Source organism: Chenopodium album, chromosome 7 (assembly GCF_948465745.1).
Source record: "Chenopodium album chromosome 7, dcCheAlbu1.1, whole genome shotgun sequence".
In the NCBI taxonomy this organism is placed as follows: Eukaryota; Viridiplantae; Streptophyta; class Magnoliopsida; order Caryophyllales; family Amaranthaceae; genus Chenopodium; species Chenopodium album.
In genome coordinates, this window is record NC_137840.1 from 1,311,470 (window position 1) to 1,329,417 (window position 17,948).

Below are 17,948 nucleotides of genomic sequence, written 5' to 3' on the forward strand. Positions count from 1 at the left end.
ATCGGAATTGGGCTTATAATATATCGTTGGAAAGGTCTTTGCAAGCCCCATCCAACCACACTACTATTGAACCCATATCATGGTCCAACCAAACTGGATTTGCTGTTTTCTTAAAATAAGTTTTCAAAAACAGAGAGAAGAGAAAAGAATTAAAACTTTCCGCAACACTAGACTTTCCACACTTTTGCTTCATTCGATTATGATTCGACGTGAAAGGTACTCATCACCGGGTTTGGTTTTGGGGAGACACAAATGGGTGTCTACAAGTAGCATCTTTGAAAGTTTGACGTTCGCACAGAGTTGAAGATTTGCAAAATTACAAGAGTCTTTTGTGCTCTCACTGTTTCACCTTGTAATCAATTTCCGTGAATAAATGGGGTTGACTTGTTTATTCAACTCTAACCTAAAATATGATTTTCTATAATGGTTTAAAGTAAACGTGTCAACTATAATGAAATAAAGGAATTATATCTCAGAAAACAATAAATCTATAAGGGGACTGTAATTGTGAAAAGGTTGGAAAATCTGGCCAAAGAAGGTGATAGCCTCGGTCTGAGCGAACTCTCAGCTTCGTCCACTCGCTTAGCTCTACTAGCCTGAGTGCTAACAAGCATCTCCTCCCTCATAGGGTGGACAACCGTGGAGGCATCCGCCTAGCTCCGAATGTGCGCATTGGAGCTCTTCGCTCGATGTCCTGGGTGAGGGACGCTTTCAGAGAATCTCTTCCGAACGACCAAATCATATCATAATTTGATTAAAAAACGGTTTGCGCTTTGCGCCCCAACCCCCTTAACTAATAGATGTTTAGATACCTGCAACGGAAAAAGAAGAAAGAGACGATGACAACGCGCCTCATACAAGAGGGAAGGGGTCCGAACAGCCTTGTACGTACGGCGTACGCTGCCAGCGCGAAGAAGTTATTCTCTAATTCCAAAAGGTCAAGCCACCCTTCTCTCCTTGAAGTGACTGAGCCCTCGCTAGGCTCAAGAACGCTTAATGACAAGCTAGTAATTTCTAACCTTACCTATTCTTTCCTCTTCTTTGTTGATGGTTGTACGAAAGGTTCTGAAAGCTGTAGGTTTATGGAACCGAGCTCGGGTGAGCGGCGATTACAGTCTGTTTCCCAAAGTCAGACTACTCTAGAAGATCAGCAGTCTAGCCCTGTAAAGGCTACACATACAATTGTTGTATGTGGTCCCTACATACAACTCTAAATTGTCATGTTTTTATTGGCTAAAATAGTAGGCACAAGTTCCATTAAATTCAATTTATATTTAACTCCTAATTTTCTCCCATTTTTTGTTGATGTGTCAAATTTCTAATGGTGTTGTATGTAGAGACAACATACAAGTTCACATTGTAATGTTAAGAATTCACAAGTGGCCTCGTATGAACAAGCAAAATTCCTGGAAACACGTAAAAAATTTATGAACTAAAAAAATAATACTAGTACTATCAAATACTATGCCTTGGCAACGTAATTTTTATGTGTGGATTGTTCACTACTCCATAGTTTCTTTTAACCATCTCGTTTCACTCCTAACCAGGCGTACAACTGACACAATACACAAATGAATTAATGTTGCACAACGTTCTTCTGGTTTCTATATGCTAGGAGAAACATATTGCAGGTCTACAAAACATTACAAAAGAACAAATACCGACAAATTTACACAAGATCAAAACTATACAAGCACGCGAAAAAATGGTTGCTACATGTATCACTTTGTTCCACAAAATGAAGAATATAGGAGTTGATCCTAGACCAAAACCCAATGAACTAGAATGAACTCCAATTATCTGAAGCTTTCTTGGGTGTTTCAGAGGAGACCTTAAAAGGTCCAGAGGATCCAAAGGGATCTGCATCATCAAACGAAGTAAATCCTCGACTATGGCCACCAAAGCCACTCCTGCTGCTACTTACGGAGTCAAACCTTGTAAGGGTTTCACGTGGTGGAGAAAACCGATTGCTTTCATTCATGTTGAAGGAATCAAACCTTGAGTAATTATCAAAGAGGTTGTCCCCAGCCTCACTATATCTTGGAGAGTTACCAGACTTAGAAAACGATGGTGTTCCTGGCACAGAGTCAGCAAAATTGAATGGGCTTCTTTTATTATAACTGCTGTCCCCTTGTGGAGAATCAGTTCTAGGACTTAAACCAAAGCCACTGGATTCAAATAGATGATCACCACGCTGGTCCTGCGAGGATGAAAGAACAAATCCTTAGATGAAAAGATGAAGACAGAAATATACTCCCTACATCCAGTGTTGCATATATTTAAGTAATAGGGATAAAGATAAACATAAATTACTAGTGTTATAAAATGATTAAAATCAAGTCACATCTTTAATCACAAGGTACTGGGACAATGTGACAATCATTTCCAGACAAGGGAAGAAGAATATTTGATCCAACACTAACCAATGGTGCAACCGGCTTACCTTGGAATTAAATCCCCAAACTGAATCTGCATCATCAGTACCATCGAAATTGCCCCAACCCTGGTCATCAAAGCTCCTGTGGAGGACAAAAGAGAAATTATTGTTTTTTAAAAAATGAACTGAATGAAACTGTTGAACAAAAAGGCAAAGAATGGACAAAGCATACTGCTGGAAATCTGTATCTGCCTCGCTCTTTGCAAAAATATCTGAAAAATCTTGTGATGCTCGAGGTACTGGACTTCCATGTGGGCTTCTTGCTGAATCATCTTCACTATGGGGGTATGCAGATTCACTATCAAAAGCATGTTCACCTTTACTATCAGGGCTATATACATCATCATGAGAGTATGTTCCATTCTCGAATAATGTGGATCTCGGAGAGGTCTTAGCAGTTTGTGTGTCTGTACTGACCTCCTTGTCAAATTGGAGTCCTGAAGAAATAAAGTGATTAGACACCAAATTTCTTTTTTACTCTCTTTGTGCAGTAAACGAGAAATTTGAAGCGCTCTAGAAATAATATAATTTGAAATATGAACAACTTCATCAACAAAAAGTAAGCAACAAAATTCCTACAATGCATACCTTCATCATCAAACTTGTCCCATTCTTCATCCCAGACAGCAGCTCCTTCTTGAATTCCAGGTTGCCAGCCTTAAGATTATTACAATATTCAGGTCAATTCACAATTAGCTTCACTTTATCACACTATAAGCTAGCACTAAACAAGCAAACAATTCCCAACATATGATATAATGAAGTTTCAATACATAAGACGTAACTGGAAATTAAGAAAGGGGTAAGTTAACACAGAAGCAAGATTAAGAGACTCAAACTACCTTTAGGAAGCTCAATCAATGCTGCGGACTTTATCTCTATTCCATGTTTGTTGCAGCGTTCAGACAAAGCTTTTAGGAGCTCCTCAAAATCTGACAGTATCCTATCAGCACGTACCTATAAAAAGAGAAAATCATGGATACAAGTCTAGAATTGAAAGCAAGATTCATGCGTTAACCGTCATAAACTATCTGTTGCACTCTACCTGAAGAATACCGTCCACACTTCCACCTTGTTCCATGTTAATAATTGCTTGCTGCAACTCCGCTTTTCGCCCCTGAATAAAATAAAGACAGAAATTTGTAAAAGAAAACAACCTAGCCTTAGAGACTAAAATTTTATGCAACCACCAATGTATCATATACTCCTAACAGAAAGCTGTCAAGGCATGTGTAGACTCAAATTATAGAAGCAGTTAATTCATTAACGAAATTAAGATAGAGGAATAGTCAAACTTCGTGAAAAAGATGGAGCAATGATATATGAGAAAAAAAAAAACACTCTACAAGTTAAAGTAAGGGAATAAAGGAAGAAAGAAAGGAGTAGCTGGAATAAAGACATAATAGAAAAATCAGTAAGAAAATGACCCCATTGCATGGAATAATCATAGTACACCTATTGCCTCAAGCACAACTGCACATGCGAGTAAATTTCTAAGGAAGAAAACACATAAATTCAATTAATAGATACCGTAGATTATAGGAAGAATACACATGAAGAGACCTCAACTGCACAACAATTTGTCACTTAAATTTTAGTGCTGTCCAGGATTGCAATAGAACGATATCAAAGAAAGTCATAGACCACAAAAGACACCAATCTTGCACACATCATGGAATAATCATTTTCATAGGAAGAAAATGTCAATCAAGAAAGAGTTACCTGATATTCTCGGAAATTAGCCTCTTCGATAGTTAGCTTGGAAGCTATTTCTGCTACTTGCTTATATTTTTCTTCATATTTCTTTCCCAGTAAATCCGCCTGAGAAATCACTTTGTTAGATTCATGTGGGTTGAGGGACAATAATGCAATGTATGAAATTCCCTGGACATATGATTTACCTCACGCTTGTCTGCAGATGCTCTCTCAATGATTTCATTCAGTCGATTATCACATCGACTTTTGTATAGAACCTATAAAATAAATCAAATTGACATTCATAACATTATTTAAAATAAATAAAACTAATCATGTAGATACAAGTGCTACTAAAATGCACACTATGGACATAAAAGTTCCCAATCCAGTTTAACAACACTACGCAGAGCCAGCAGGTATTCTAACGGCGCCTTAAAATTTAAGATCAACATCCAATCAAATGAAAAGTCAAAGTCTCTGCAGAGGTTTCAATAGGAAATTGGACTATCTCACACATTCAGGAATCAGGATGATTTGATCCCTCTGTAAGTGCCCTATAAAAATTTTAACAAAAAAAAAAAGAAAACTTCGTATATAAATATATTGAAGCTTGCATCTCAATCATGATACTAGCAATCAAGTTGACTGCTGATATTAGTATCATTTTTTTCCCATTTTAGTTGTCCCTACAAGATTTTAAATGCAAGTAATAACCATTAATATTTCATAAATGAGTGGGACTTTCCCACACTGAGAACAGCATAGAAAGAGATTCCTTGCAGAGTTTTACTGCTAGCTACTCATTTTTAAAAATAAAAATAAAAAACGAGCATTGGGATAATGGTATGACAGTTTTTTGTTTGTCACTGTCTAATTTTATGACCTACCCAGCAGCCATCAATGAACCTAATTACTTGTCAGATTTCGAAAATGAATAACTGATCAACTTTAACAGCATACTAATAGCAAAAGAAAGAGAGAGAAAATAATAATACCACTGTATGGTAAAGATTATCCAATCAGAGTAAACTTCTACTCAAATTTTAATTCATTAGATCAGGGTATAAATTATTACTACAGTCCTGCTTAAAAAAACATACACACATCCGTATAGAAAGAATTGAAGGTTCAGTGCACTGTGCCAATAAAATTCCTGAAAAAGTAGGAAAAATCTAAAACTTATAAACTCACAAGTTCCTGCATTTTTGTACGGTAGAACTCAAGCTTTTCCCTGGAATCTAGATACACTTTCTCCACCTTTTCAACCTTCAATTCATGAACAAAAGTTAAAGATTCTGATGAAGATGAAAACAAAAGGTAAAAACAATTTCAATATTCAAATAATAAAAGCAGTGCTGCTGTCAATGTATGTGTAAGCAACCAATGTCATAATACAACATAAACTGAACAATATTGAAGTAACACAAATAAATACAGTAGTTAGACAAGTAAGATTCCTAATGCAAATTGATTACTGTCTTGCTTTGAAATTGAAATCAATCAGGTACTTGATTTCAAAGATCTAATCCCAACTTGTATACAAATACTGCATTTGAAGTCAGAAACATTTGAACCGGGGGAAATGTGATAGATTCTTATGAGCATCCCATACTCTACAATAACTAGCATCTAAGTACAAAATATCAACTAGCATCTAGTACTGAGAATCCTATTTTTTGCTATAATGTCACCAGAACCTCCAATGTCTGTATGAAGTGGAAACTGCTTCAACCATGTGCATCATGTTCTCCCCATAGTTCATGCATCCTCACCAGACAGCACATTCAACTTATAAAAGCTATGTATTCATATATCAGGGAGCACTTAGGTTTTATATCATATTGATGAGGATAACAGATTTAGTACAGAGTGATCACTTTTCAGAGTTCTCATTGTGAATTCGATACTATGGAGTATTACATAGAACTAGTGCGCTGCTCAAGTTTTTAAAAAGGTGTGTCCCTTTATAAACTGATGAATTGCACAGGAAACAAACAAACAAAATATTTCCACCAATAGCTTTTTTTTTCTCAAGAAAATAAACAGCTTTGTAAAAAGTTGTTGTAAAAAAATTAAGGCCACTGCTAATTCTTACTGTTCTTAAATGACATTAGAGAAGATGTATAAGAAGAAAAGGCTGGATAATCATAAACAAATTAAAAATAAATTTTGTAGCTACATAAAATGAAAAACACCAAGGGAGCTGCCCTTAAGTTCATGAGAACATGGAAAAGTACTATCATAGAACATATATCTACAAAGAGATAAGAGCCATGAAAGCATTTAGTGCAGTGTAATTTGCAGGATCAAGTAATCAAAAGATATAATAGAGAGACGAGAAGGGAGGATCACTTGTGGACAAAAGGAGGGCATGAAAGAAAAAAAAGGAAAGGAAAAATGTCCTTGGACCACCAAAATGTACTGTAACTAAAAGTTAACAAACGTCAATTATCACTCAAAACCTAATGCTTGACTCCAATTTCCAACAATACAAAATCCTAAAAGGCTTAATTTTCAGCTATAAAACCAAGAAATGCCAAGTATTACCAACGTAATTAGCATGTTGAAAGCCAATACCTTATTTTCGGCATCATTTGTTTCTAGAGCACTTGATTGCAGCAAATCCTTCTCACCGTCACTAAAATGGTTTGCTTGGGAATTATCTAATACAGATGCTCTTGACTTTGGCTGCTGGAATTGCATGGTCATATCAGGCTGAGGAGCTGAATTCATGACTGGCCTCAAACCAGCTGCACCAGGTGAGGAAGCAGCGCTTCCCTGTACTGGCCTGTAACCTAATTTTAAAAAGGGACCACTAAGCAAAAATAACACGAAGAATGAAAAAAAAAAAGACATGACATCGGAGAATTAGAGTGTTAACCATACCAGTACCAGATGCTGCTCCCCATGCTGCATTACCATGCGATGAATTTGGAAGACCTGACATCCGCATAAGAGTTTCATCTAACATAATGCTATTGGGAAGTGAAGCTGGAAGGGGACGCCCTTCTCTATACCGCTCCATCAAATACAGGGCTATGCATAACTCCCTTAATGAAAGCATGCTGTCATTATCCTGGTCAGCTAAGTCCCACACCTGCTTTAAAACCTCTGAGAAATAAAAATTGGATCATACGATGAGCAGAGCATATATACCGATTACTAGAATGATTGTCTCTACAGCTATAGACATAAGACAGAAAAAAATACATGAAGTATGTAAGAGGGAGTAATATGCTTATTTTACATCAATCAATCAGGAGTAACATACAAGCCTAACATAAAATATGCATTTGCTAACTTCCTCCAGAGGCAAATTTTGCACAGATGATATAAACACAATCCAGCATATAGCATACAGTCCTTGAGTTTCTCTAAGGAGCAAACTTGCCAGTTCCTACCTTCTATAGAATGAGGAATCCTATCTGTCCTTTGTGCAGCGCTGACGAGTGCATCCAGCAACTTTGTCAGTTATCTCAGGGGTTGTCCATGCTTCCATCATAGTCCATTGTTTTAAGATACTATCATGCTTTGCATTTAATAATAATATGATGATCCCTTGCCCACAATCCTTTTTAGAGGAGAGTGGTATCAGACCCTAAAGCGATTTCTGGTAATATAGGTGGTATGTATACATGCAGAAAGGCAAGTTAAGCATTTATGAAAAAAGAGAAAAAAAAAATATTTTTTCAAAAAAAAAATTATAAAATAAATAAGTTCCTCTCAGGATTGATAAATTTTTGTAGTTACCCCCAAATAAACTGCAACACTATAACACCACTCCCTTAAAATTATGTTTGGTTATCATAACGCTGAAAGTTCACATCAAAAAGTCATCCTATCATTGAAAGATAGCATTAAACAATAACTGCTCTAGCCTCAATAATCATCACCATCACTAATTCACCATATAGGACATCTTAGAAAAGGCATCATTATTTTCATTCTTATTTCAACGTATATGGTTTGAATTTATTATTGTATATGACAGCTCGGTAACCTCTTTGTTTTCATACCATTGAAATCAATATGCTTCATTACCCAAAACATATATTAACTCACTATCTTTATATCCAACATATTGAAACGCATGTTGGAATTCAGACAATCTAAGCCAACAAAGATCCTTATTGCCAAACATCCCAATTCTTCCAATAATCTGTCTTTAATAACCTGAGTATTAGATTCACATAACTCCCTTGCTTCAATCAATAGATCTCCATTTCACAAGAATCAGCATTAAGACTAATACTAAAAGATACCAACCTTACACCAAAGGAGGACTAAGAAAACAACATCAAGCTCTAACAAACATAGTAACACTCAGGCAAGAAAGCTAGATAAAAATCAAATCCTCTACTTGTAGATTTTATGATCGTATCTACAAAATGTAGATGGAGAAGTGACGCTCAAAATGGAAACTTTACAAAAGCCTATCGAAGTACTCAACAATGCCAAGTCAACATACTTATGTTGATTTGCAAGCTCTGCCAAACTACTAAAGGGAACCAGCTTCAAACTTCAACAACCCAATTCTCATTATTGCTTCTCCAAAATAGGAATAGAATTAGGGAGGATCGTGTGGTGGTCATGCGACTTGCCAGCTTGTTGGGTGTTTGAGAAATCTGTAAATGGGTGTATCTTGTGGCCTTGTTCGATTCTAGGCAGCAACCAAGGTTTTTCTACTTCCCTTACATCAACTCACTAAATTGTTTGGTTTAATTTCTTAATGCCAACACCTTGTAGAGGTCAATTGGCATTGCTTTTCTTGTAAATTTTATTAAGGAAAATGACATATGGTTTGGATATATGATCTAAAAGTGGAAATATTAAGTACTAATCCAAAATTAATTACACTAATCAAAACAAGATTTTGACATGAATTTCTAATCTTAAACTAATCAAGGAAGTACATTTAATGTTTATAGTGCCCTAAGAGCAGCACTTAATCACGTATCATACCTATTTTGTCCATTTAAACAAGGGAGCAACTTGGGATTATATCAATCGCTTCATTCTCTACCATTGAATGAATAACACACCAACTTATTAAAGAAAATTATATTATCTACCCATTAGCTCTAAGTGAGGCTTCTAAATCACCACCTCTCCTCCCCACCCTTGATAAATTTTAATTAGTATTCATATTACAATTTGGTCTACAGAGCAGAATTACTTTTACGAAATTCCCACTCATTACCTACCAGAAATATTGAATCAAAGAACTACATTGTATTCAAATTGAGAGGACAAAGAAGTATGAAGTGATTGTGTAATTCTCCTGATGCTCGGAAATATTGCACCTTATAGTTGTGTCGGAATTTTCTCATTTGAGGTTGCCTAGGCCCTAGGTTAAAGAATGAGACTATGGAGAGGGGTCAATCATCTACAAATCTTTACAAGGATATTTTGGAAGTTTCAATCTGTTTAAGATCAGTAGTAATTCTTTAAAGCACATCCAGCAAACTAAAGTCAAATCCTCTTCCAACCATTTGAAATTTGATCCCCATACTGAAGACAATAAATATATCCAACTATCCAAGACAAAGGTGAGAGCATGATTTTGAAAATTATAATTCATATCATCAAATTCTTTATAAATTAATAAATCTAGAGATTTTTATTTCCAAATCCTAAATCTAAATTTCTTCATCAAACATTGCAACTGACAGCTGTTAGCAGCAAGAAATAGTGAAGCAAATATATAAACCTGATAAGTGGAGAAAATAATCCAAGGGCCATGCCCTGATAAGTGATAACAATAAAACAGCAAAGCCTCAAATTTTACATTGCGAAAATAGCATTCACGGGGAAATGGTGAGAGATCATATACAGAAATGTTGAAACCAACTGCTACACTGGGAAATTCATTTATTTTTCTAAATAAAAATATTATTCACTTAATTTGGAATTCTCAATCCCAGGAATAAGAACAGCAGTTTACCTCTTGGTAGTCTCCAGCTCAGGAACAGATTACGTGCCTGTTGACCCGTGATTTTTCCATCTCGATCAGTGTCCACCTCTGTGAATACTTTGGTATATTTTTGTATACCTGGAGTAGTCATCTTTGGCCATGGTGGCTGGGATTGTTCTAGAGTAGGCTTAACGGGTCCAGGTGAAACACCAGAGGAAGTGACTTGAGGTAAAGACTGAGACAGATTCGAGAAAGCTTGTGCCTGATGTGGCTGACCACCACCCACAGGCTGATTCACAAAGGCACTCTGTAATGAATCAAGAGAATTTGATCTTAACGGAGCCTGTGTTGAAGAGGCTACAGGAACGATTGCCGACGAAGTTGTTATGGAGGATGCTGGGGCTGGAGCAGACACAGGAACTATAGCTGAAGATGTTGCTGGAGAAGCACCTGGTTTGGTCATTGAAAAAGCAGCAAAAGGGTCACCTCCAGAGGCAGCAGTTGCTTTAGAGCTATCGTTGGCAGCTTGGGGGGTCACTGGCATATTTTGTGGCGTAGATGTAGTGGTCCCCATATTTGAAACTTGTGACATTTGTCCATAAGGAGCCCCACTCATGTTTCCACCCATCCAATTGGCTGAGACACTAGAGTGTGGATGACCAGTAGTAGATGTTCCTGAGCTTGGAACAACAGATGGAGCCATTCCAGAACTTGGGACACCAGGAGCCGACATTCCTGGGCTTGGAAAACCAGGGGTCGACATGCCTGAGCTTTGGAAACTAGGGGTCGTCATGCCGGAGCTCTGGAAACCAGGGGTCGACATGCCGGAGCTCTGGAAACCAGGGGTAGACATGCCCGAGCTCTGGAAACCAGGGGTCGACATGCCTAAGCTTGGACGACCAGGAAATGACAAATTAGAGTTTGGAACCCCAGTTGATGAGACACCTAAATTTTGAAGACCATGACCACTTTGAATAGGATGTGAAGCAGAGCTAGAAGGCAGACCTTGAGCAGGCCTCGTCAATTGGTTCCCTGGAGTTTGGAAATATTGCTGCTGCATGTTCTGGTTAGGTGGTAAAGGCCCTCTATAACCAAGATTTTGTGGCGCTGTAGGCATCCCAGAACCCATCGACATTGCAGGTGAATTAGGCACAGGAGATGCTTGAGGTGTAGCGGCAGGAGGTAGATTTATTTGTGGAGGAGGGATCCTGGCTGAAGCTGGTCCATGCAATGCTGACCTCACAATCTCAGGAGTCAGTTCTCGCTTAGACTGTGCCACTGTTACCAACTTGAGAGCATTATAAAACTCTTGACGACCAAGGAAACCAGCACGATTCTGATCAGCATGCATCCATATCTACAACCAATCGAACAAACACGAATCAGAACTATTTCAGTACACAATTGTTGGATACTTGGATCATTGACAATGTAACTTTTTTAACCTCCATATCAATACAGGAGGAAGACTAACTTCATTACTAGATGTTCACATCATTAATTCTAGCATAAAAACCTATAACCATATACTTCGTAGAAAAATGCCTGGTCTATACAAATTTTCACTCAAATCGTGACCTCTCACCTCGCGGAAGCTATAAACTTTATTTTCAACAAAAGGGTTCAATCATGGACATCCATCCTATGATTCGTAGTATAGCTAGTCTTTAAACCTCTTACGACAAGTCTACTCAACATTGTGGTTCCGGTCCAACTCAACCAACTAATCCATAAAATTGCTAGACTTTTCTCACAATCTTAGCAAATTAAGCAAGGATATAAGATAAATACTCGTAAATAACTAAATATTCAAACATATAACATGAAATTGTTCACACTAACCACAAAGAATGCATTATAAAAATAAAAAAAATAATAAAAAAAAAAAAAGCACCCAAAATTCACAACTTACCCAATTTTAATCAAATTCTAAAAACAATTAAGCTCCCATTTGAATAATTTAAACCACATTCACATTAATAATTCACATCATCAACAAATAAACAAATCCCAGTACACAAATAATGCCCTAGATATAACATATCAAAATTTAAAAAAGAAATCAAAAAGAGCAAAACCTGAGCAAGAACTTGTTTATTCAACCCAGATCCTTGAAAAAAAGCGACAGCTTCAGCACCACTAATCCGACCATCATGATCCAAATCTGCCCTTTTAAAAAACGCCTCAAATTGATCCATATTTCCTTGATTTTGACCCGCCATTGTCAAATCTTCAAACCCGGAATTAATCGAACTAAATAATTAGTACATCAAAAAAAAATTAAAAAAAAATGTGAAAATTGAGAGTAAAATTTGTGAAATTAGGGATTTAAAATTCTCCCCAATAAAAGATATTGGGGAAATTGAAGGAGTCAGATGGGAAATGAAGAGAGAGAGAGAGTGAAGAGCAGGAAAATGAAGAGAGAAAAGTGCACAGCTAATCAAGCAATTTCGGTTTGGAGCATTTTTATCAAATTTTTAGATCAGTGCATTCTTCGTTTCTTCCTCTACGCTTTTAGATACTTACTACCTCCGTTACATATTATTTGCAACGATTAGACATTTTTCCTCTCTATTTTATGTCAAATCGTTGCAAATAATATGCAACGGAGATAGTAGTACTATTGTCGTGGACTTGTGGGTTTGCAAATTTTCGTCATTTATTTACTACTCCCTCCGTCGCACCAATACAGTTTTTACTTGTTTTTTTTCACGGTATTTAAGAAATAGAAGGAGAAAGTGTTGGAAGTTCTTGATGTTAAACAAAGAAAGTCACATAATTAATTGTGTGTGACTGTTGAAATTGCTTTTAATAGCCGGTAATTATGCTCCCTTGAATTACCCATTTATTAGCTCTTTTAATGGCTAGTTAATGTTGATTAAGTATGGCATTTATGCCTTTAATGGCTGATGGTTTTACCCTTTATTCCGATGCTTTATAAGCTATGCTCCAACCTCTTAAAACACATATATATATTCATGTTTCCTTGCTTCCATAAGACACACAAAAATCAACTATCTTTTACCCTCTTTAAATTTATCCCTTCGGTTTTTGGGCAAGTATTCTGGTTCCACTCGGGTTTGTGAGTGCACACAAATTTCGACGTCGTGCTTATCCTGGAAGACAACCGCTTAATGTCTACTGCACCGGGGTAGCGCGGAATCGTCTTTTAGGTCAGTGGTTTACCATGACGCGGCAATTGTCAATTGGTCTACACAACATTGAGATAAGTTTTTCCGTTTAATTTGCTTATATACTAACAGAAAGTGGCCAGTGGCGGATCCACGTTGACGCCCGGGGGAGGGGGGCATGTGCTACCCCCACAAAAAAAAATGGAAAAGCGTCCCTTATATCTGTATATATATTATAATTTGTATCAATGTTAAATGACCCCAGCATTGCTTCAGTGGTTAGGGAGTTAGATGGGTGAACAATCTTTGTTTAAGAAGGTCAGGATTCGAGACCCCATAGCATCAAATTTTTTTTTTTTGCTTTGAACCCAATTGAATTTTCATTTTCCTCCTACTACGTATTTAATTAACACAAGGATAACCTATTACTATCTTTTCACGATAAATTTTTTTTTTCATTTTCACACTTTTTATAAACAGTCCTTGTTAATATGAAATACTCTCTCTGCTATATTTTATGACATTCTTCTCATTTTCATTACATAATATTTATTGCATTTATTTGGCCATTATTAAATCTTATTTATAATCGTATGAAAATTTACACTGAAATAATTATAAAAAATCATACTCCAACTACGTTTAAATAAATGAAACGTTTTGACTTTTTGTACAATTTATCTAATTCACTTTAGCTAATATTTGTGATTTATACATAACAATAAATATATTCATGTGGGTACTTGTTGGAATCGTCAAATTTATTACTTTAATATTCAATTATTATAAGATTAATTATTAAATATATTTTCAGTCAAAGTTTTACGTTAGCATATGTGCACAAGGAAAAATTTACACCAAAGTTTTCGGTATAAATTCATATGTAACTTTTACAAAATAAAAAATAAACAGGTAGAAAGTTTATAATATTATAATCGATATCCACAATATAATTGAACTTGTTAATATAAATGTCTAAATTTGATTGTTAATTATTATACGACTACACAACGCATTATATCCATATTTGGCTGATTATATATTATGATACGTTACAACAATGTTATACTTTTTTATTATAATTATTATTGTCTAGTGCTACCCCTAGTTCGGATTCCTGGATCCACCTGTAACACCCTAGAAATTCCTTTCCTTTAAACACTCATTCTACACTTTAAAATACGATTTAGGAATATCTAAGACATTACCACCACCGTGAAAACGGTTAAGGCAAATATCAAAGATACACAGCGGAAGATTTAAAATTAAAAACCGTTTAAACAAGTCAACTCAAAAGTCCACCAAACAAAAGTAAAGTTTAAAATCAAACAAACAAAGTCAAATAAAATCAAACTACAACTTGGAACCATTAAAGGCCCTTATTCAAAACCGTTCCAAAACCAAACCTTTGTGTTAGTCATAAATAAATAAATAAAGCATAAAACACATCGTAACCTAATGAAAGCTAGCAAGATTCACTCTTCTCTCATGCCCCATCATGATTATGCTTCAATACCTGAAAAGTTTATCTCTACTTGTTTCCACTACTCTCCATTAAAAATGGGTCATCATAGGGCCAAGGTAAAGACATGGCCAAACACACACAATCAGCAAAGCTGAGTACATAAGCGTAAATTAAACACACTAACATGCTTTCACCTATCAACACACTTACCTCTTTGCACCTGTTTACAAGCACACACATCAATCAACAAAACACAATGACTAGACACTAAATAATTCATTTAGCGTTGATTACGCATCGAACGAGTTTCCAACTATCCTCCCCCAATAAATTGAGGTTAACTGACACGGGAGCTAACCGTGCCAGCGACAAAACCACTCAAAGGTGGCGGAATTCCTGCGCATAATAATAAATAAAAAGGAATGTACAAGGTTCTGTACTCCATTAGAAGTTATGGTTAAATATAAAACCCCATAACTCCCCCCATTGTTCATACTCAAGGTATATACGTTCCAAGAGTTTTGGTGCGTAATCTCTTTCACTTTACGTTATTTACATGTTATTGGACTTGGTGATGACTCTCAAAGCATAATAAATCAATCAACAATAATTATTCAATCAATCAAACATGCCAAATTAATTCTTGAATAATTAGTGACCACATATTATTTAATGTTGAACCCTTTTTAATTCTATCTCAGTGTCAAAGACACCTTAAACGCATAAAGCGCCAAAAATCCTATCCCTCGGTGTTAAAAACACCTTAAGTGCACAAAGGCACCAACATACAATTTATTCCTTGTGTACACAGACACTTATATAGCTCCTTCCTTATGCTTAAAGCATCAATAAAAATTATTTGAACCATAATAAAATTCCTTTTCAATATTTCTAACATAATTATTAATTAAACATGTAGTATAATTAATCATGCATTTTAACATGCCATAAATAAAAGTGTGATTCAAACACAACATGCCAAACATTAATTTTCCAACTATTAATCCATCTCAAATAAATCATACTTTCTAATTTAATCACCAATATCAAAAATCCACAATTCCAATCATAAATCTTAGCATGATACTATTTAGGATTAATTAAGTCAAGTCTAGCATGATACTACATCACCAAAAATATGCTAAGTACGCGTACGTACCTTGAGTACTATTTTAAAATTGCCACGACTAGTAGAAATTGCTTACTTCAAAGTCTCCTACACATTAAATTCATAATAGAGTATTAATATCCACTCTAAACAAATTTCCAACAATATATACTATTTTAAAACCCCTCATAATTCAATTAAAGTAAGCTGAATTTATATTTAAAACACCATAATGAAGTCCCAATTAATGGGTAATTAAAATTTCTTCAAGAAACATAATATTAGGTGTTCTACATAAAATTCCAGCACTTTATTATAATTAAAACTTGCTGTAATTAAGCTTTAAAACACTTAAAACAAAGGTCTACCCCATTATACATCATAATCCTTCAATAACTCATGAATCAAGAACCCAGGGTTTCAAAAATTGGGGTTTTTTAATTAAAAACCAAATCTGAAAATTAATTAACATAATTACAATAACTAAACATCAAAATTAAATCTCCAAACTCATAATTTACAATTAGATTAAAGCCTAGATTAGATTTGGGTAAGAAAGATTTGATTTTTAAAACTTTTGTTTTTTTTTCGAAGGATGTGACTGCCGACAGCAGGCCGGCGCCACTGCCGGCTGCTGCCAACGCCGGTGGTCGCCGCTGCTGCCGGTTGGTGCTGGTGGTCGGCGGCCCACCAGTGGTGGTGGTCGCCGGTGGTGGTGGTGCGCAACAAGAAGGGGAAGGGAAGGAGAGAGAAAAAGAAAAGAAATAAGAAAATAAAGAGAAAAGGGAGAGAAGTTTACCTTGGGTTTTCTCCACTCTGGGCAAAGTTGAATTGCCTCATAAGAGAGATATTTATACCCCTTCTCTATCACCCCTTTTACCCTAAACTTTTCTCCTTTAGTTTTTCCTAATCCCTTCCCTACTAAAACTTGTTAAAAATCATAATTTCTTAAAATAAAACCCCAACTTCTATTTAATAATTAATTAAACAAACTATCCTTTAATAAAATATTGCCAACTTACATGGGATAAATAATTAAAACATCATAATTAAAATACTAAAATTATTTAAATACCCTTATAAAATACATATTTTAAGTAAAATACGTATAAAAATACGGGGTATTACACCGCCACTGAAAGTGGCTAACGTATTTTAATAAAAGAGAAAAATACAATTAGGGCCTGTTTTGATATGATTACTTTCACTTCAGCTCCAATAAGTTCAGTTCAGTTCAGCTCCTAATTTTCTTCTCTTATAAAATATTCATTTCAATTCAGTTCAGTTCAACTCAGTTCAGTCAATGAGAATAGGCCCTTATTGAAAAAGTTAGAGAGAGACAGCTGAAAATTGTACAACATTCAAGAATAAATTAGGAAATACAATGAATAAAATTTTAAAAAATAAAAATAATAAAAATAAAAGTGAGTGTATAATGATTTTTACTCCATCCGCTTTTAAATACTTGTTTCACTTTCCTTTTCCGACCGTTTATAAATACTTGCTCTATTTTCTTATTTAGAAAGCTTTTACATAATTTAATTAACTTCTCTCACCAAGTGGACCCAACAATATTAATTTCATATTCTCTCTCCTTCAATTCTATCCATTATTTTTGGTTTTTTTTACAATTTTTTATTCTTCCACCAACCCCACTACTTCCATATTTTATTACTTTATCCAATTTCTCCTAAAAACTCCGTGCATGGAGAAATGGAGCAAGTATTTAAAAACGGAGGGAGTACATACAATCCAAAATAGAATCAGGAACAAAATTTTGGTTCTCCAAAATAGAAAAACAGAAACTAAATTATGAGATAAAGGGGTATTAGAAAAACTAGATGATCTCCGGGTGACACTCTACATAGGGGGAAAAAATTGCATTATGACTTATGAGGATGGCATTTTTTTTTTTGGAGGAAACTTATGAGGATGACATAAGAATAAATAACCCATGACAATTTCATATAATTCAATTCAATAAAACCGCAAAGATAATTTTAAAGGAAAAAAAATTGAAATCAAGTAATAAATTCAGTAATTAATTTTAGTTCAATAAAATTAATTTCAGTTCAGCAAAAATAATTTTAGTTCAGTAAAAATAATTTAAGTTCAGTAAAATCAAAGAATAAATATAATAGAAATTCAGTAAAAATAATTTCAGTTCAGTAAAATTAATTTCAGTTCAGCAAAAA

The 17,948-nt window shown here is 35.2% G+C and overlaps 1 protein-coding gene across 1 annotated transcript; it reads right to left on the reverse strand.

The window, feature by feature from the left end:
- Positions 1-1,546: 1,546 nt before the first annotated feature.
- On the reverse strand, positions 1,547-12,547 carry LOC145638772 (uncharacterized). The gene is made up of 13 exons (XM_081689783.1): positions 12,128-12,547; positions 10,080-11,406; positions 7,022-7,246; positions 6,713-6,930; positions 5,327-5,401; positions 4,339-4,410; positions 4,160-4,258; positions 3,483-3,554; positions 3,280-3,394; positions 3,026-3,094; positions 2,610-2,874; positions 2,444-2,519; positions 1,547-2,200 (listed from the first exon to the last, which is right to left on the reverse strand). Exons 1-13 carry the CDS (start codon positions 12,269-12,271, stop codon positions 1,781-1,783), a joined length of 3,177 nt encoding a protein of 1,058 aa, XP_081545909.1. The 5' UTR covers positions 12,272-12,547; the 3' UTR covers positions 1,547-1,780.
- Between the last annotated feature and the right edge of the window lie 5,401 nt (positions 12,548-17,948).

Bases quoted from the DNA above. Each gene is read 5' to 3' on its own strand.
- LOC145638772 (XM_081689783.1), bottom strand. From the start codon at position 12,271: ATGGCGGGTCAAAATCAAGGAAATATGGATCAATTTGAGGCGTTTTTT. The intron at 3,395-3,482 runs GTAGAGTGCAAC...CTCTTTTTATAG, and splicing joins GTGTGGACGGTATTCTTCAG to GTACGTGCTGATAGGATACT. The intron at 2,875-3,025 runs GTATGCATTGTA...TTATTTCTTCAG, and splicing joins GGACAAGTTTGATGATGAAG to GACTCCAATTTGACAAGGAG.